Here is a 22,093-nt window from a genome sequence, read left to right as displayed (position 1 = left end):
TGTAAGTAATACAAGTATAATCATGCTAGTATTGACTTTTCTGTACCTGAGCAATAAATAATCACAAATACTTAAATGCCAAAAAAATTATTCTTTCAAGAATATTGTTTTTTTTTTTTTTTTATTCACGTATTTTCTCATTGATTAACCGTATACATTTACTGGCCACTTTATTAGGTACACATGTCCAACTGCTCGTTAACGCAAATTTTTAATCAGCCAATCAGCATTTAGGCATGTAGACATGGTCAAGATGATCAGCTGCAGTTGAAACCGAGCATCAAAATGGGGAAGAAAGGTGATTTAAGTGACTTTGAATGTGGCATGGTTATTGGTGCTAGACGGGCTAGCATTTTCAGATGATCTAATGGGATTTTATGCACCACTATCTCTAGGGTTTACAGAGAAGGGTCCGAAAAAGGGAAAATATCCAGTCAGTGACAGTTCCGTGGGCACAAATGCCTTGTTGATGCCAGAGGTCAGAGGAGAATGGCCAGACTGGTTTGAGCTAATGGAAAGGCAACAGTAACTCAAATAACCAAAAGATGCAAAAATGCAAAAGAGCATCTCTGAATGCACAACATGTCTAACCTTCAGGCAGATGGGCTTCAGCAGCAGAAGACCACCGGGTGCAACTCCTGTCAGGTAAGAACAGGAAACTGGCTACATTTTGCACAGGCTCACCAATATTGGACAAAATCTGCAGCAACTTGTTGAATCTATGCCACGAAGGATTAGGGAAGTTCTGAAGGCAAAAGTGGGTCCAACCACGCACTAGTAAGGTTAACCTAATAAAGTGGCCAGGAAGTGTATTTTATCATTGACAATTCTTGAAGCAAAAGAAGAATTACATAAAGTGAAGAGATGTGCCACAAAAGAAGAACTGCATAAAGTGAGATGATGTTGCTGCAAATCGCACTTTATTATTTGCATTTTATCAATACACAAGCATAATGATAGATTTTTGATCTTATGTGCTTGCTTAATCCTTTAAGGTGATTTTCACAGCAGTGGGGTAGCGCACAAAACCACCGCATTAAAGAGAAAATAAAGCTGTGTATATGTGTGTGTGTCTATAAATGCTGAATTCTGATTATGTTGCAAGAAGAAATACACTTGCTGGAACATGCATGACATTTCTCCCCTTTTTTATGCATTTTAGCGGTAGAAAATAAATACAGCCGCATTTATGATCTCTTTAGATGCACCGTATCCATTTGTGGCACCATTATTTGCATTCAAGTAGGAAAAATCGCTACAAAACGTGTTTGGAAAGTAGCCACCACCACCAATGCAATACTGCAAAACACAAAAATGAACAAGCACAAATATATTAAGACACAGACATTGTAAAGATGGCACCAATAATATTCAGAAAAATAAATTATTTAAACAGTTAGGTCCATAAATATTTCAACACAATTCTAACATTTTTGGCTCTATACACCAACTGTACACGATGGATTTGAAATGAAACAAATGAAACAAGATGTGCTTTAACTGCAGACTGTCAGCTTTAATTTGAGCTTATTTACATCCCAATGAGGTGAACGCTGTAGGAATTACAACAGTTTGCATTAGTGCGTTCCACTTGTTAAGGGTCCAAAAGTGTTATTCTTGGACAGAATAATCATCATAAATCAAACTTTAACTTTTTAACACTTGGTTGCAAATCCTTTGCCGTCTATTACAGCCTGAAGTCTGGAATGCATAGACATCATCATACGCTGGGTTTCATTCCGGGTGGTGCTCTGCCAGGCCTCTACAGCAACTGTCTTCAGTTCCTGCTTGTTCTTGGGGCATTTTCCCTTCAATTTTTTCTTCAACAATTGAAATGCATGCTCAATCTGATTCAGATCAGGTGATTGACTTGGCCATTGCATAAAATTGTATAACATTTGTTTAATTTTAAATCTGTTGTGTTGGTGTATAGAGCCAAAAATGTTAGAATTGTGTTGATGTACACATATTTATGATCAAAATAATAATAATAATTAATTAATATTTTTTATAATTTTTCTTGATTTTGTCCCATTTTTTCATGTTAGATTTGTCATTTGGGATACTTACATATTGTGCATAACATCCCTTTGGTCTGACCCCAGAACACATTGCATATGCTTCTTGGTAATAGTTGAAAACTCTGAACGTCACATATCCAGTGTCAAAATCGGCTGTAATAGAAATCACAGAATCATTCTAGATTCAAAAACATGCATCACCCATCTTTTTTTTTATTTTATTTTTGTCCTCGTTTTCTGATACATTCAAAATGAGGTTTTAAACAGATAGTTCACCCAGAAATAAAAACGCACTTACTACTTTTGCATACTTTAGTTGTTTTAAACATGTCATTTTTTCAAAATAAGATATTCTGAAGAATCAAACAGTTGACAGTAGCCATTAAATTCCATAGTAAGAAATAGAAATACAATGACAGTCAATGGTTGCTCTCTGCTGTCTGGTTACCAACGTTCTTCAGAATATCGTCTTATGTGCTAAGCAGAAAAAAGAAACTTATGCAGGTCTGTACAAATTTAGGGTCAATAAAAATGTTAATACACTGAAAAAAAATACACTGAAAAAAAATGATGTCTGCAAAACTGTTGCAAACAATTTATTTGTGTTGAATTTAAACAAAGAAATTAAATTTAATAATGTTTAACTTATTTAGTTTGTTTTAATTCAGCTCAAATAAATTGTTTTCAAATTGTTTTCATAGACACAGGTGCTTAGCTTGGTGCAATATATAAAGATAAATGTTTTGAGTCATTAATGTGAAAATGTATTTTATTTTTTTTTAAACGGGGGTGGGGTAATGCATGAAGATCCACCCATTTCTATTCAAAAATACATTACACTTGCAAATGAGGGTCCAATAGACACTGGACAACGATGGATCTATCAAGTGTTGAATACCTTTGTGCCTCCATATCATGCTGACAAATTTAGAATTCTCATACGTCGTGCCTTCTGCCTTTGCATAGGTATTTGGATGACATTATGCTTATTCAAATGGTGACAGACTTAACATTTGTATCAGTGTTTTAGGCAGGCATGGAATTGTGTTTTCTGCTTGTAAGTTGAAAAAAAAAGTCCACTTTGTAGATCTTACACATGCAACGTGTATCATACATGATACATAAATAAAATAAAGGAACATTGTTGCATTGTATGGTTCAATGAAGAATCTTAAACGTCACTAAACTACATTTTTAAATGGATCTTTAGTTTTTAATGGTTATTTTCAATGGTTATTTTTAATGGTTCCTGCAGCTAGCTCTCTGCAACTCTCACATGGTCGCCCACTGAAGCTAAGCAGGGCTGCGCCTGGTCAGTCCTTGGATTGGAGACCACATAAGAAAGCTAGGAGCCAGAAGTGGTGTTAGTGAGAACAGCAGGGGGTGCACAACCTGTGGTCTGTGTGGGTCCTAACGCCCCAGTATACTGAAGGGGATTCTATACTGCTCAGTGAGCGCCATCTTTCGGATGAGACGTTAAACCAGGCTCCGGACTCTCTGTGGTTATTAAAAATCCCAGGATGTTTAACCCCAGCATCCTGGCCAAATTTGCCCATCATAGCCTCGTAACCATCCCCATATCATAATTAGCTTCATCACTATGTCTCCACTACCACCTCCAAAAATGTGTAAAGCGCTTTGAGTGTCCAGAAAAGTGCTACATAAATGTAAAGAATTATTATTATTATTACTATTATTATTAAAATTTTTTAAGGCAAGGCACGGAGTAGAATTCATTAAACAAAAGATAGTTACCACATTAAATATGCAAATTATGCATTATTTAATTTAAAATGTAATTATGTTTCTAGATAAAAAATTTTTTACTGAATTAGGTTTATTCTTTATTTTCATTTTATTTTCGGGCTTTCTTTTTAAAGTCAAATGTTTTTACAGGTGGGATTTTTGATATCTCTATTTTTTTAAAGAAAATACTGAAAAGATATGAATTTTTTGGAATAAAATGTAGATAAAATAAGTTAAAATGTAGATAAAATAATGTAGATAAAATAAATCCAAGGGCACTACTGGCCATTACAGGCCCTATGACAACATTCTTGTAGACTGGTGGGAGGTGTCGCGGACAAAAGTTAAGAAAAGTAGGGGTGGGAGAGAGGGTGTAGTTGTGTCGTGAATGAAATGTAGAGTGGAGGAGGAGGCGGGTGAGTGCGTGGGCCATTCGAATAGTCCTAACTTAAAATGAAAGGCAGTGGTATACTTCACACAACGTTTTTTTTATTTTATTATTTGTTAGATGGGTAAAGGCTCAGTTCGAAAAGGCTTGGTGATGGTATACTGTTTCTGAACACTCCAACCCTCCCGCAACACAGTAGAAGTCTTACTTGTATGAGAATATAAATATTTATACTGTTCATGACTAAAAAAATAGACTTACCTCTAACAGATTCTCCATACAGTTCGTTAACCCTCATATCGCTGCCAATATCATAAACAATAGGAACAGATATCCCTCTATCGTTGCATGTACCTATGCCATATTGTAAATGGTATTTCTGAGAAAAACATGGACAATCATTGCAAACATGTCACAAATCGTCACCTTAATATCATAAGGTTCTATCTGACATTTTTGTCAAAATTGAGTTATTGACAAATTCTTATTAAATGACTTAACATTATGGGATGTTTTTATTTACATTATGGGATTTTTTCTATAAGTTGTTTACATTTTATAACTTTTTATTTAAAAAACAAATGTTACACACATAATGTTTGCTATGGAATGCAAAAACTTTGAAGCTCAATATCTCAAAATCATTTAGAATGCAGACAGAACCTTATAATTCTAAGGTTATGAAATATCAATCAATGCAGGTTATATATTGTAATCAGCTTTCAATTACACCATTATCATTTTACCCCACACTACCATAAGATACAGTAAAAAGTGAATTGAAATCTACAAAGTACCTTGAAGAAGTGATAAAGGTTTCCTCCGAAAGGTGTCAGAAAGTTGCTATTAGTGTGGTAGCGCAAAACCGAAGCAACTTTCCAGAACTCAAGTTCATTATCATTGTGAACATGCCACACAGCAATGTCTTTTGCTTTGATGTCATAATATCCAGGGTTCTGAAAGTGTCAGATTATTTGAGTTTGATCTATGTAGATTTGTTGTCATAGGGAAATATGCAGTTTTGCAGTTGTGTTTATACCTTGTAGTCGTCATTTGTTGCAGCTTCTGCTGTTCCAAACAGGACTTTGTTAGACCATGATCCGTCTCCCGCAGGATGATATGAACTGCTTCCTTGCTGACTTGTCCAGCGGTCTCCAACAGTGCACGAGCCATGGATGTTGTTCTCATGCACACTGGCCACCAGCGTCCAGCCTCCACCGTTGGTGCTCATGTCGCAGTATGTTTGGTAAACCTCATTGTCTTTAGAGCGTAAGTAGTACAAGCCATCTGTGAAACAGTTATATGTGAAGGTATTGAGCCATTATTAAAAAAAAAACAAAACTCTCAGAACGTTCTGAATAATAATAATAATTAATAAAAAACATTTGTGTAACTTAATATACAAAAGAATAAGCCCTCCTGAATTATTAGCCCCCTGTTTATTTTTCCCCCAATTTCTGTTTAATAGAAAGAAGTTTTTAACTCATTTCTAAGCATAATAATTTTTATAACTAATTTCTAAAAATTGATTTATTTTATCTTTGCCATGATGACAATAAATAATATTTTACTAGATATTTTTCAGGATACTAGTACCCAGCTTAAAGTGTAATTTAAAGGCTTAACTTGTTTAATTAGGTTAACTAGGCAGGTTAGGGTAATTAGGCAAATCATTGTATAACTGGTTTGTTCTGTAGCCAATCAAAAAAAGCTTACAGGGGCTAATAATATTGACCTTAAAATGTTTTTTTATTTTTTTTTATTTAAAACTGCTTTTATTCTAGCCGAAATAAAACAAATAAGATTTTCTCCAGAAGAAAAAAAAAATTATAGGAAAAACTGTGAAAAATTCCTTGCTCTGTTAAACATCATTTGGGAAATATTTGGGAAATCATCTCAATTATTCTGTAATTTCTTTCTGCTTGTTGAGTCAGTTAATCTCTTAATTTGAACAATATTGTTGTGAACTATTAAAGCTGAAACTATTTTAATAATGCTTAATGTTTATGTAACTTGTGGACTGGGTAAGTAAAAAGAGACTGATCTCAGAACAGTCATTAGCACAGTTATTTCTCATTGAATGATCCGACAATCAATAAAGCCGACAGCATTCTTCCCAAGCATGAGCACTATCCTTTTGCTCTGGTAACCTCAAAACCTTAATCAAAACTCTTCTAAATCTCTAAACTAATTGAGATGTGGACATATTAGATACAAATGGACATTAAAGTCTTTCTCTTTGATTTAAATCACCTTTATATTCTATATTTTAGCATTTTATTGCATGCCAAAACCTAGTACCTAAAACCTAGTTATAAACTTTTTAAAATGCAGATATGACATGTATTGCTAATTATTGATAATAACCTACAAGGGGATGTTGTTATGATCACATTTTTTTCCACTCCATTCAGCCCTATGTTAATGTACATTTATACTTCCTTTTTTTCTGAAGCATATTCAATAAATGTTTATCATCTACAGCATTTTTAATTGTTACTTCTTGTTTCATTTTCATAACTCTTTTTCAGCTCTGAACATAAGAGTTACATTTTATAGCTGTGTATACTCTTTAAAACCTGTGCATTGTCTTGTTTGCTTCTGAATGACGTGATTGTCAAAAGTACTAAGCTTAAAAAAGATGTTATTGTGTGGTTTGGTGAAACCAAATTTTTACATTTTTACATATCATAATGATTTTGTGTTCTGAAACAATGATTATGAGCAATATGTGCAACTACAATGAAATCAGGCTTCGATCGAATGACTGGTGGTATTGCAATGATCAGCTTAAGCTTTGTACTAAGAGATATGAAAAGCAGACCTTACTTTATTAACAAATATTACCAAAACTGATGAAAAAAAACTGTGATTTTTTTTCTTTTGCAAAATTTGATGCTCATGTTTTTGTAAGTGCCGACCTATTTGTGGATATTCATATTTCATTCATACCTTTTTTATGTCCATATTTCTTCAAAAGTTCTCTGCAGCTTCTTGCAGTGACCGACTCTGGAAATTCTCCTGTAGGGGTTTTACCTGTAGGCAATGACAATACTGAATATATATTAGACCTTTGTCATGTAATTTGTACTCAATTTTCTGTTGAGTCGACAAACAACTGAAAAAGATTTGAAAAGATTTAAGACTGTTTCAAGCAAGTTGATTTCAATAATTTTAAAAACATTTGCTTACTATCAGTCACTGGAATAAGAATCTCCTAAATTCCATTGCAAACAATGTTTTAACTATAAATTAGTTAATCTTTCTAATTCTGTACTTACTCGATTCACAGAGTAGACTAATGAGTGGCACACACAACAGAAGAAAACCAGCTGACTGCATCATAAAATGGTGAATACCTGTGCAAAAAAAAATTATAAAAAAACTTATACAATATATATATATATATATATATATATATATATATATATATATATATATATATATATATATATATATATATATATATATATATATATGTGTGTGTGTGTGTGTGTGTGTGTGTGTGTGTGTGTGTGTGTGTATAACTTTTTATTCTTATTTATTAATTTATTAAAATTGTTAGCTTAACAATAAAGCTATATATATATATATATATATATATATATATATATATATATATATATATATATATATATATATATATGTATGTATATATATATATATATATATATATATATATAAACATATATATATAAACATATATATAAATATTAACATTAAATAAAATATTTTAAATACGTTATGTGTATTAATGACATATTATTTAAAATTAATCAACATGTAAGCTTTAAACTCCATAAACGCTATAAAATCAATTAATTTCAGAAAGTCCAGTATGTTGAATTTCTTACTTAGACGGAGATCAGATGAATGTCAAATGAGGTGTGGAGTGTTTGCAAACGCTTTTATGTGGTAAGCTGAGTCATCTTGCACAAAACTGGTCAGAGGAAAGTTGTAAATTCTCACAGGCTGCAAAAATGAGCAGAAGATGACCAGCATTGACTGTGGTCTACACATTTTTTATTCTTATTTTTCAAACTGTTAAGGGTCCAAGTTAAGATCTGTAAAGGTTATTTTACAATTAAAAACAAGTATAAGATTGCTTTAAAGTATAAGGGTGGGAGTTGATTCTAAAAGTTGGAATCATTTATTTTAATGCTGATCGACTTGTCTTAAAAGTCAGTATATCGGAGGTAATCAATTGGTGATTCACTGATGCTCAGCCGTTAATAATGATTGCAAATCTAATGCATTTTCACATACAGATTCTTTTGGGCATTCACTAAAATTGACGGGTTCAAATGACCATTTCAGTGATTCTTTATGGCATTTTTCTAACATTAGTTTGTTAACATTAGGTATGTCGTGCTGAAACATCAGATATAGTCAAGTGGATGTGTGTTGCTGATTGTTTGTAAGTTAATTGTGCCTTATTATTTTTTTCTATAAAACTTTTTTTCTTGGTCAGTACTTTTACAGCACACTCAATAAATGGCATTTGCTTTTTGTTTAAACTGCTTACTTAAACTGAGCTGAAACAACACAATTCTTGAGGCTTTGTAGGCAACATTTAAATTGTTTTATGTTAAAAAAAAACGTTTACATTTTTTTTAAGTGTACAGATATACAACAGCAGATTTGTTATATGTGCCTAAATATATTTGAAAAAATAAATACAACTCAGTTTGGATGATTTTGCGTTATTATATTTCTAAAACCGGTGGTGCCAAAAGCCTACTGTTACTATGTTGTAACTGCCTGTTTGATTTACAGATAAACTGCACACATTTACTTCAGTGTTGTAATGTTCTGGTTATTTCCGTGTACAGTCTCCTAGAGTTCTAATAAACTATATAAATAAAGTTGTCATGACATCAAAATGTGTCTTTTCTATTTTTATACTCTGGTGTTTATTATAAATGATCTGTGTAATTCATTTTAATAAAAAATAAAAAAAAGAAAATAATTGTATCTTGATAATCTTAATAAAGTTCCCTAACCTCACCTACCCTCATGAAATAACTAATCTTTCTGTCGTATTGTATGTTGTGAGATATCGGGAGGGTGGAGCTATTTTTTTGTCTGTCTCACTAAAGCTGCAGTCACATTGGAGTTTGAGCTTGTGAAATTCTGTCTCATGGCGCTGCAAAATGGGATGGGATTAAACAAGATGATTAGACGTTAAAAAAGCAAGCGATTGCTCCATATTTAAAATTTCTGTACAGGTCATGTTTTGATCTTCGATTGGTCTCACGCAATTATGTGATGTGCTATCGAGTTCACCAAGCTTGAACATTCCAATGCAGCGATCCACGAAATTTGTCGCACAAGCTTGCGTTTCCGGTCTGACGCATTAGCGTGTGTATGAATGGAAGTCTATGGAGAGAAAAGTGCAGTGTGATTGCAGCTTAACACAGTGGTTCTCAATTCCTGTCCTCAAGGCCCCCTGCCCTGCACATGCCTCTCTTGACACGCTGCATTAAACATATGCTGGATAAATTGGCGGTTCATTCCGCTGTGGTGACCCTAGATTATTAAAGGGACTTAGCTAAAAATAAAGTAAATAAATAAATAAATAAATAAATGAATGAATGAATGAATGAATGAATGAATGAATAAAAAAAACCTTGGATATACATCACAAAAGGAAAAGACTGCAAGATGAACTGTGTGCTTGTATTTTATCTTGTGTTTTGTGCCATTCATACAATAAAAAGTTTGAAAAGCTTAATTTCAAGTGTTAAAATTTGTGTTTAAAATCAATTACACTGAAAAAATAATTAATTACTTGGATTAAGATGTTTTTAAGAGAAGTGGTTGCAAACAATTTATAAGGGCTGCATTTAAACAAACAAATAAAATTTAGTAATGTTCAACTTGATTTGTTTGTTTAAATTCAGCCTAAATAAACAGTTTGCCACCACACACCTTAAAAAATGCAATTAATGATTTGTTTTTCAGTGGGAGCTATATAAACACACTGTCATTTTTTATTAGAAGGCCACTTTCAAAAATAAAAATAATAAATAAAGTTTGAATTTGGTTTTGAGTCACTTGCTCTCACATCAAGACACCAATTTCAATTTGTTTAAAATTTGCTGTTGTCGAAAGATACTCATTACATGAAAAGCAGTGCCTGGTTAGCCATTAACTACTGTTTATTTACTGACAAATTGCTGACCAGGTACATTCCTTGGCTGTAATCCATATTTGTTTTCTTGAGAGCTATTTGCTGTAGAGACTAAAAACACTGGCAAGGTTTCAGTCAAGCTTAAGATCAGAAACATAAGATAAAGTCTTTGTGAACTCTTAGACTCATGAAGCAAGTTCTTCAGGAAGTGGGCCAATGTTTTATCAGTTTCCCCGGCTGTCCAATGTTGCAAAAGGCTCTTTGGTTAAGTCATTTACATTTAGCATGAATTGGTAATTGTTCGTTCCTGTTACACAACACATTTTGGACGTCTGCTAATACAATGAGATACTGAACTCACAACTTATAAAGTGCAAAACCCCTTTTCTTCAATTAGAATCAAGTAAAGGGAGTAGTAAATAATTCTAAATTATTGTTTGCATTTAAAAAAAGCCCCTAAATAGAGTGGCATTCTGTTATGTTTTTTATTTTTTTTTATCTCCTCTAATTATAACAAGTTTATAATTAAATAGAAAAATAGACAGAATTTATACTGTTAACAAATGCTAGGGTAAAATTGACCACACAATATGTTTGTGTGGGTACAACATGAAGGAATAAGGTTATCTTATTAATTTTTACAAATTTAAGTGGATTGAACATGAACCAATAAGTTGTAGCACAAAAAAAAACCCTCAAGTGTTGTTTTAGTTCATTTTAAATAAGTAGTTTGAACAAACAGCAAACATTATTTGTTCAGCAAACATATTTTTAAATAAATATTCAATATTGAGCTAGGACCAACAATTACATCCTGTAGTGCAAACTTCTAAACATTTTTGCCACATTTCTGTCACAATTTGTCATTTTGAATCAAAAATATTGTACAAAACTTTGTCATTCAATGTAGAAAAAGGCATTTGCTGTGTGTTCGAACCACTTATTTATAATGAGTCGAGATAACACAATTCTTGAGTTTTTTTTTACAACAACTTAATTGTTTTATGTTCAATCCACTTAAATTTGTAAAAATTAACTTAATTCCTTTGGAACCCAGCATTTTTTACAATGTGGTGTATGTAATTCATAATAACTTAAAAAATTAAAAAAAAAAAAATAACGATCTCAATTCGACCTTGCACACGATCTTAATTTAGCTTTTCTACGATTCAGCCAATTATGTTTTTTAAGGTTGTAAGAGAAATATAAAGGTGTTTCCACAAGTCTTTACGTTTAATATGCGTTGCTGAGAATAATGGACGCCTCCAAATTGTGTTAAAAGTGTCACATACTGTTTAAGGTATAATTCACTCCGAAATATAATTTCTGTCTTACTGTAAGGACGTATTATTGGCTGCGAAATTAAACATAAGTTGACGCACTGTTTGTTTACTACCTAGAGGACTCGCGCGTATCCGCCAATGGTGTATACTTTAGTGAACAGAACAGGCTGTTTTCAACAGGTCATTAAGTTGTAAATTACGTTCAGATTGTTTGGGAGCCGCGCGGGAAGTATGATTTACATTTATGTTTTTTTTATATTCTCAAAGGGACGGCAGCCATGACATCTGCCACACTTGACAGTGAAAGTGAAACCTAAAGTGCACACATCATTTAAATTATCATTTCGCACTTTAGAGTTATGATTATGGCAAGTATTTGATATTTTTTTTATATATTATTTCATAATGAACACAAAATTTTAAATAAATGTTTAACAGTGCCAGTACAACTACTCTACCCTATATAATGTTGAAAATAATGCAAGAGCTGAATCTGATCATGACAAATGTTTTATTTTATCAGAAAAAAAAAATGGTATAATAATGTTGTCGACAAATGACAAGCATGTCTCAAACATAATAATTCAACTTCATAATTATGAACAGTTGTATCCTGATGTCATCACTTTACTGTGCATTTACGACCAGGACAAATTTAAAGTCTGTTCAAGTCCACCATCCCATATCTAAACAAAATTGAGTATTTTAACCAACAGTAGACCTACACAGAGGCTTAATATTGTTCTTGTTTAACCATATGTTTGAGAAGTAACAATAATAATAACCTACTTACATTAACCTTTATTTTACATCTACATAATGGTAAGAAAATCGTGATATTGATTTAAAAAAAAAATGTTATTCTCATTTTAGCCAGAATTGTGCAGCCCTACAACAAGACAAGAACTATTCAGCATTTTCAACATGTTATGCAGGGCGCTGCGGTGGCGCAGTGGGTAGCGCTGTCGCCTCACAGCAAGAAGGTCGCTTTTTGAGCCTCTGCTGTGTCAGTTGGCATTTCCGTGTGGAGTCTGCGTGTCCTCCCCATGTTCACGTGGGTTTCCTCGGGAACCTCCGGTTTCCCCCACAAGTCCAAAGACATGTGGTATAGGTGAATTGGGTAAGCTAAATTGTCCGTAGTTTATGTGTGTAAATGAGAGTGTATGGGTGTTTCCCAGTGATGAGTTGCAGCTGGAAATGCATCCGCTGCATAAAACATGTGCTGGATAAGTTGATGTTTTATTCCACTGTGGCGACCCCAGATCAATAAAGGGACTAAGCCGAAAAGAAAAAAAGAAGGAATTAATGAACTTATGCACATACTCAGTGTTATTTGCTAACTGACTTTAAATCTGTATATGAATGTGTACATTGATTAACACAGGGGAAAAAACAGCCTGATCTCACAAGGATCTTGCTCTTTGTCCATTTAATGGCTAATTCGTACGAATTCGTACAAGTTCAATCGTACGAAAATGTACAATTTTAAAAGGAGGTGTGGCACCCAACCTTGCCTCTAAACCCTACCACCATTGGTGGATGAACAAATCATATACTAAATTGTATAAATGAGATTAAATGAATTCATTCAAATTAGCCACTAAATCAAAAATGTACAAATTGTTGAAAAATGGTTGGAAATAGTTTTTGTAGTGAAATCATGGACCATGGTAACAAAATAACCATGACTTACTACACTAACCATGGTCATTTATATGATAATAACTGAATGCATAATTTAATTAATAAACCAAAATAGTACACTATTAGTAAGAATGGCAGTTGTCCTATTTTCAATACGTAGGTCTAGCACTCCAGTGTGAATCCAAATCAAGTATGTGGCTTTTTTAAAAATATATGTTCCCCAGCAAGCCAACAAATCAAAGCTATCAAATACATGGATTCATTTGAATCTGGGAAGCGTGCATGCTTGTGTGATATTCACTCTGCCCTGTACGCATGTTTCGATGTTTCTGAGTCTATTCACAGAGCGAACAAAACGATAACATGCAGGACTGAAGAAATGATTGGACATCCCTGATGTTCAAAAACTACCGGCAATAAAGAGGACAGTGCAAATGATGTGGGGAAAAAAATTCTAAAGTAAGTGAGCTGTTTCCATAACTGGAGCAGCATTTCTATATTCCACCGGGACGAAGGAATCCTTGAAAAACATCATCCTCCCTGAGCAGCTCTGTTCTTCAAAGAACTCTGCCGCATTCAAACTGCCTTCAGGCAAGTTCCTCGATTTTAATTCAGACGAGTTCCTCAAAATATTTTAGAGATTCCATTACATCAGCCGGTACCTAAGTACAACTTTAGTAAAGACCATGGGATTTCACACTTGAGTTCCAGGGGTGTGCTAGGGGGTCTGTGCAAAATTTGAAAATAAAGACTGCCAAATAATGTATGTTAACTAATTTCAAGAGATTATCTAAGAAACTGGCTTTCTAATTGAAATGCAACTTGTAGATGTTTTTATTTTTTCGATCTCTTGTATTTTGTTTTATTTTATTTTCCCTCTAAATCTCTTACTCTTTGTTTTAGATGAGTGTGGCCAGTGATATTCACTTGAATGTGGTGATTGGTCAGATAGAATCCAATATAAAGGCCCTTCAAACCATCACTCCAACAACTACTTTGTGCCATCATCATTATTTGAATTTGGATGCTTTGCCTGTCTATTATGCGTTTTTCATTGTTTGCTTGATAGTGTTTGTTTGAGAGTGTTTTTGATCAGAGAGAAAATTGTTGTGTTTGTTGTCATTTGTTATTGTTTTGGCATTTCGCCAAATCGACCACTGTTTGTTTAAGAGTAAAATATGTGATTCTGGATTGTATGTTTTGGAAAAATGTTATATATTGTACACTACCTAATGCAAGTCTTGTCACCTATCCAATTCTTATGAACAACAAATAGTAACTTGACTTCTAGTTGATCACATGGTACTGTATAAAAAGTGGCTAATATGAAAGGCAAAGGCCTCTAGATTATTCTTATTTTACCTAAATAACATATGACCATGGCCTGATTTTTAATTGTTTAATTAGGACAGTAAGGTCGGACTCTGCTTTGACTAAAGTCTTGTCACTTAACAGAGATACACAATATAATGTACAATACAGAATATAAAGTCATGGTGCAGTGGAAAAAGAACTAATATTGTGTGTGACTCCCTTGAGCTTGAAAGACTCATCCATACATCTCTACAATGACTCAAATAACTGATTAATAAAGTCCTCTGGAATGGCAAAGAAAGGGTTTTTGCAGGACTCCCAGAGTTCATCAAGATTATTTGTATTTATCTTCAATAATGTTTATATCAGGTGACTGGGCTGGCCAATCCTGCAGCACCTTGACCTTCTTAGCTTTCAGGAACTTTGATGTAGAGGCTGAAAAGGTCATCTGCATACAACAGTACAATTTGTGTGTGTGCATATACATACATATATACATTTACATATATATATATATATATATATATATATATATATATACATACACACACACACACACACACACACACAAACACACACAAAAATTGTACTGTTGTTTAAGGTAATTTAGTTATTTAACAAAATATGTGTTTTGTTTATTAGTAGTCTGGCCTTGCTGGTCCATGAAGAAATTCCCAAACAAACTGATAATGCTTTCACTTTTGCCATATCTCTCTGGTTCAACAAATTCTTAATATCAATTGATTTCATTCATATTTTATCACTCACAATAATCAAACCCATTTTTAATCCCTAGAGTCCACAACAGAAAATTGGGAGGCTTGTCGAGATCGACAAATAGTACAATGTGGAAACTAGTAAACCAACATAATATTACATATCACCAACCTAACTAAACTTAAATAATTTTTTTGTTTTGGTTATATTTTCATGCTTTTTGGAAAGTCACAAATTTTTATTTAAAAAAAAAAAAAAAAAAAAAAACTTTTATTGCATTTTTGTTGGTGTGCAGTCCTTCTCCAGTCAATTTTATTTACCACACAAATAGTCAGAAGCACATTGTACTCTGCTTCCAAAAAAATCATTGTCTGTAGTCAATATTGTAGTGGTTTATAACCGAGAGTACAGGGTCTTCACACTGTGCTTAACCCCAGGATCTCATCGTTCTAAACAGAACAGTTTTTAACCTCTAGATAATAAAATGGTTTACATTTCTAACAGAGAAGTAGGGTTATCGCTGCTTTTAACCTGGAATTAAGAATGAATAACCGTGCAACGCAGTGGGAAACAATGCAGCATGTTTTAAAGCTAATTGTGTGTTATATTGTCATATCGCATAGTTTTAACAGTAAACATTTTATAGAAAGTTGTTTCAACACTTGAGCAGGGGCATTTTAGTGAGGAAGAGACTATTTAATTTGGACCTTTTTATAATCCATAAAAAAATTCAGGATAAACCTGCTAGTATGGTCAACAATATAAGGCTCTGCAATGAAAGTAGCCCTTAAGTCATATGTTGCTTTTGTCCAATCAATGGCACAGTAACGTAGTTAACACTAAAGTATGTTGACAATGTTAATCTGGATTTTTGGGGTTACCAATTGAAGTGTAAAATAGTTATAACACTTGGAATCAAGCAGCTTTCTGCTGGTTAACCTCTCAATTGTCAGATACTTTAAGCATGCTTTATAGCATAGATCTATGGTTGATCTAATTTTAAAGACATTTAACAAATTAAATTATTCTTAAAAAGTTAAATGTGAAAAACAAATAAAGCTATATAAAGCTTATTTAAATAATTTAAATAATTATTTAATAATAAATAAATAATAAAATTGAAATATTAAATAATTATTAATTATCTTCTATTTATATATTTATACATTTAAAATAACGTTCATTCATTAATTTTCCACCAGCTCAGCTTCTTTATTCATCAGAGGTCACCACAGTGGATTAAACCGCCAACTTATACAGCATTTCTCTTGCACAGTGGATGCCCTTCCAGCCACAACCAGCACTGGGAAACACCTATACACTCTCACATGCACACCCATACACTACGGCTACTTTAGTTTATTCAATTCACCTGTACCGCATGTCTTTGGACTGTGGGAGAAATCGGAGCACCCGGATGAAACCCACGTCAACACAGGGAGAACATACAAACTCCACACAGAAATGCCAACTGATCCACCTGGGACTCGAACCAGCAACCTTTTTGCTGTGAGGTGACAGTGCTAACCACTGAGCCACCGTGTGGCTGGACCCTAAAATTGTGTTTATAAATGTGTTTGGATCTAATCACACTCTCAACTTTTAAACAGATGAATGGTTAGTTTGCGCTCATTGCAAGAATATTGTGCTGACAAGGAGTTGAGTATATAATCAATAGGATTGTACCGACTGTTTAGACTAATGATTAAAGACAATGCCTCATCATTTGTTTGTATGCTTGTATAAACACGGGCCTCAGAGGACTGCCCTTTGAGCAACAAGAATGAATTAGTTTGTATTTCTTCAGAATTGCCCCCTTGCTGCAAGAAAATTAAATCTTTCAAAATGAATCTTCCTGGGTTCTGGAATAATTGTTATTCTGACAACAGAACCTGTTGTACACTAAAATTGCTAAAAAACCTAAGTAAAACAGTTTAACTATATATATATATATATATATATATATATATATATATATATATATATATATATATATATATATATATATATATATATATATATAATTTCACCAGATATCTGTCTGGAAATAATTTATAATGTTAGATTGATTGAGATGAGGTGACGTAGTGGCGCAGTGCTGTCGCCTCACAGCAAGAAGTGTGGAGTTTGCATGTTCTCCCTATGTTCGTGTGGGTTTCCTTCAGATGCTCAGGATTCCCTCACAGTCCAAAGACATGCGGTACAGGTGAATTGGGTAGGCTAAATTGTCCGTAGTGTATGAGTGTGTGTGTGAATGTATATATATATATATATATATATATATATATATATATATATATATATATATATATATATATATATATATATATATATATATATATATATATATATCCATAATTACATTTAAATAAATAAATAAATAAATAAATAGCCATCTATTCTCCACAGCTAATTATTTAAAAAAAATGTAATAAATAAAATTATTTAAAAAAAACAACAAACAATGATCAATGTATCCATATTCTAATTCAAATGCAAATTCTGGAAACCAGTTGGTGGGGAGGTGTAGTAAAGATACAGCTGTGGATATGTACATGAACAGGATTATTTTTGTGCCACCTTACAGTTATAATTATTAATTTTATGTGAATGTTAGGGTTGTAAAGGGTAATTCAATTAATAATATGAACAATACTCTGTTTAATTACTGTTTTACCATTAATGTAGGAGTTAGGGTGGGCAAGGCAAAAAATTTGTACTTGTTTTGTATGTTCAAAAAAAAAAAAAAAAAAAAAAAAAAAAAAAAAAATATATATATATATATATATATATATATATATATATATATATATATATATATATATATATATATATATATATTTATTCTTTTTTTCTTTCATGACAAACTATGGAACTAATATCTTCTCTTACTAATATTTTTAAAGCTTCTACTTGGGGGAAAAACGCAAATGCTGGCAAGTGGTTGAATGAGGCAACAAGGCACTAATCAAGACTGATAAACCAAACAGGTAATATCCTCTCAAAGCCTGCTTTTTCTCCTGACTGCACTTGTGTCAGTCGTTTATTGACTAAGGTTTACTTTTGGAAGTTCTTTTAGGCTTAAAAATAAATACAGTTTTGATATAATATGCACTTACAAAGCGGAACAAAAGGTGTACTAACGACCATAAACTTAAATTGGTCACAGAGCCGATGTTCTGCACTAATCCAAAAGCTGGGAAAATCCTGTTGGGCACTGGGCTACCATACAATATTTATATACAGTATTTAAGACAATATGGCATCACTGCAGCACTGAAATCTTATCATAGTACCGCAGAATTATTTAGATGTATGCCCTTTTCTACAACCTTGTCAAATTGTAGCAACCATGGTATTTTACCTGAGCTCTGAGCCCTGTATTCCTCAACTCCCTCCAGCAATGAAAAGCTCAACTTATGTTCTCTTATCTTGTTTCTTTTTTAGGACGCTTCATTTTTTCCCCAATTTTCTATTATTTTAGCACGGCTGTTAATTAATTAAATATGCGCCAAGTTCACGCTTAGCTTTCTGTTTCTCATAAATACGCTTTCTTCCTGTCCTGCTGTGAAAGTGCAAAATAATTGATAGGAAGAAACTCCTTCTGATTGGCCAAGCAAGATTCTGACAGTCTGACCTATTTTAGTTTTAATATTTAAGGCTGTGACTGAGATTATATTGTTAGGTCAGGGCAGTTTAGTTTAATCAGTGTGATGATTTACTACATATTAAAAGCGTGCGAATTATAGCCTACATTGACGTTCGGCGGTGTCAAGTTTTTTTTGATTATGTTCGGTAATCAGTGAACCAAATTAATAGATTTAATTTAATTACATATAACGTTAATTTTTAAATCAAACTTCACAAAAAAAGTCTGCAAAATTGTTGCAAATTTACGTGTGTTAAATTTAAACAAATAAATTGTGTAATGTTCAACTTAATTTATTTGTTTAAATTCAGCCCAAATTAATTGTTTACCATATAACTTTAAAAAAATGGTAACACTTAATTTTGATGATCCATTAAAGTATTAGTAGACTGTCTGCTTAATATCTGTTGATATGCTTCTTCCAATCACATTTAATTGACTAAAAGAAACTTTTAGCAAGTAGCCTACCCCAACCTAACAGTCTACTTGTAATCCAATGAGAATTAGTTGGCATGCAGATGCAATGTAGCTTAAATCCAACAAATGGTCCATCAAAATAAAGTGTGACCAAAAAATTTAGTAAATCCAAAAATATCTTTGAATTTTTTTTTTCAGTGTTGTTATTATGTTTTCAGTGTTTTGAGGCATATTGAGTGGTTTTCAGTGACATTTGTGATATTTAATAAACCTATTAATGGATGGCCATGAAAGACAGCACATATTTTTATGTAAGTGTTTAACTTCCATGTGAAAGCAAGTGTAGCCATATGAAAATGACAAACTATGCATCTAGTTTTATGTACGCTGCCCGTGGTGCTCTAAAGTTGTTGGTTTTTGGTGCAAACATGCTTTCACAATGGTACAGACCATTATAGGGGTGGTCAAATGTATATTTAAGTTATCTGTTATTTCATTTATTAAAATACAAATCAGGGCAAACCATTTCTTAACTATTAAAGGACTGACTCCTAAATACAACTTGTTTTAATGTCCTTCATCGGAGATCATGCATTAATTAGGAGTGTCTGACCCCCCAAAACCCCATATCCCATATCAATGCTTATCAAAAATTAAATAAATATCAAGTACATTAAATATCAGGTGTGTAAAAAGTAAGATGAAAGTAAATTGAAGTTAAATTAAACAGCAACCGTTTAAAAAGTGGGATTTTTGTGTTGTTTCTCAGAATGCAATTTCCTCTTTTACCAGCAGGGTGCAGAATTGCAAAAGAATTGTATTTTTATTAGCATCCAATCAAAACATGCGCAAAATTGAGCCAAGCAGCAAGTTAAAGAGCGACAAATGAAGCAGAACACGGTTTAAAGGTGTTTAATGTCAAAATCAAACTTTTACATGTCACATACCAAACTTTCAAACCATTCCAACCCCTTTTGATTTGTTATTTGTCATAACAAATGCAATGAACGCATAAAATCCATATGAGAAAGACAGAGCTTCAAAAGCTCCTCTTTCACGCAGCATAAAAAAAGAAAGAAAAAAAACATTTTCCTCACAGGTGCAGGATTAAAGACCGTCAACATGCCTTTCAGGTTAAAGTTCAGTGGTCATTTCTACAGGGTAGCAGTAAAATGGCGGATGTTGGGCGAGTACATGAGTTCAGTGTTTTTTATCTCATAAAAAAGTTCAAGTGAATGTTACGCTTTAGACACAATGTTATTTTGCCCTCCCCGTCCCTCCCCGTTTTGCAGTAAGTGAGTTGAATTGTTAGGTAAACGTGCAGTAAAAAAAGAAGAAAACACACGGTTTTTCATATACATAGTCCGTTATGCACCCCATATTGTACACTAATTACAGACTGCTGTATAACAGCATATTTAGCCTATAAACCTGGCAAAGGAAACGCGCCATCTTTAGAGACAGATTCCTTCTTCTTCGTCTCGAGTCCTCTGGTTTCACAAACCCTGTATAGGCCAGTTCAATGATTTCCTCTCATCCAGGCACTGAACTGCAGGTTCTGGGCTAGTCTTTTTCAGGTAAGTTTGTGCACCAGTACTTTCGGTAAAACCGAAAAACGCTGGACAAGATTTTGGCATAGATGGACTGGAGTCCACCAGTCCCGCTCCAGACCCAAGGCTGTTCCGTGAAGTGAAAGGGATGAGTCTGCGAGTCTCACCATGCGGGAAGCCTGGAAACACACTCACACAAACAAACGCACACACACTTTCGGACACCGTCGCCAGGTGCAGTGTGTCTGGAAAAGGGGAAAGGGTGGGAAAAGAGGCTTCCCAGAGTATGGCCTTGTGAGGGCAAATCGGAGCGCAGACTAAAGCTCACACTGATAATGGGCCGAGGACACACACTGAATCTCAAGTTTCCTGAGAGTAGGTGAAATACATGTCAGTTTGTTCTTATCAGTCAGATTGTACTTACAATGCATATCAAGAGCTAAAAAATAAACTCAATTTGAAATTTCTTGATGAGATGGCGACGACCAGGTCGAGGCTGCCATAAGATTCATTAAAACGCCTTGATTTGTTTGAAGTGTAATTTGAACAACTACAGTACAGTAGAGAGTGTGCGTGTGTGTCATATCTGGCTAAAGTAAAGATCCAGCTCTTCATTTGCACACCGACCTCGCTACTTGTTCACACACACGCTCCTTCTAAAGAGGTTACATCCTCAGAAAAACAACAAAATCGGATTCTTATTTAACAAAATAAGCATTAGCTTATCCTCATGCAGTGTTGCTTTGAAAGAAATTTGGTTTACATATGAGCTCTACTTAAAAGGGATGAGATACAGTATAGCTGTCATTTATAGTATAATATAGATGTATCTCAACATTGTTTAATGCCCCTGTGTATGCAGTTTACACAGATGATTAGTTATTCAAATACACGTCAGTGTCTTATATACTAGTTGAAGATCAAGCAGGCAAAAATGCTACATCTACTTTCGAAAAACCGCATCTTAAAAAAAGCCTCAGGTATGCCAAAACGTCTGTCTTTTTTACAGTACATACACACTTGTACACACACGTCTGCACTAAATGGATATAGACATGTATCTCGGCGTGTCTCTATGTGTTTGTGCTGTGTACAGAGTATGTGTCGCATGATTGAGTTGGCTGATTTTAACTCTGAGGTCTGATGGGATGGTGATATAACAGTCATTGTGAAAATTGCCCCATTACAGGAGCGATGAAATAGCAAAGATTTCCATCTGAAAGTTTTGAAG

The 22,093-nt window shown here is 33.5% G+C and overlaps 2 protein-coding genes across 5 annotated transcripts in view; both read right to left on the bottom strand.

The window, feature by feature from the left end:
* Positions 1–898: 898 nt before the first annotated feature.
* On the bottom strand, positions 899–18,837 carry itln1 (intelectin 1). 4 transcript variants are annotated; one of them, XM_087236350.1, is made up of 8 exons: positions 18,611–18,837; positions 7,437–7,514; positions 7,108–7,191; positions 5,195–5,442; positions 4,953–5,111; positions 4,417–4,534; positions 2,071–2,174; positions 899–1,299 (listed from the first exon to the last, which is right to left on the bottom strand). In XM_087236350.1, the coding sequence occupies exons 2-8, from the start codon at positions 7,498–7,500 to the stop codon at positions 1,159–1,161; spliced, it is 918 nt and encodes a 305-aa protein (XP_087092476.1). In that variant the 5' UTR covers positions 7,501–7,514; positions 18,611–18,837; the 3' UTR covers positions 899–1,158.
* Positions 18,838–20,208: 1,371 nt separating this feature from the next.
* pcdh7a (protocadherin 7a) overlaps positions 20,209–22,093 on the bottom strand; it is a 66,137-nt gene continuing 64,252 nt past the window's right edge. The window contains 1 exon segment of the mRNA NM_001443924.1: positions 20,209–22,093. This exon segment is cut by the window's right edge and continues 1,068 nt beyond it. The gene's annotated coding sequence lies outside the window, so the exon portion shown is untranslated.

Source organism: Danio rerio, chromosome 1 (genome assembly GCF_052040795.2).
Source record: "Danio rerio strain M-AB ecotype USA chromosome 1, GRCz13ab, whole genome shotgun sequence".
Classification (NCBI taxonomy): Eukaryota; Metazoa; Chordata; class Actinopteri; order Cypriniformes; family Danionidae; genus Danio; species Danio rerio.
Note: the sequence above shows the minus strand (reverse complement) of the source record. Positions and strands in the feature narration are given on the sequence as shown.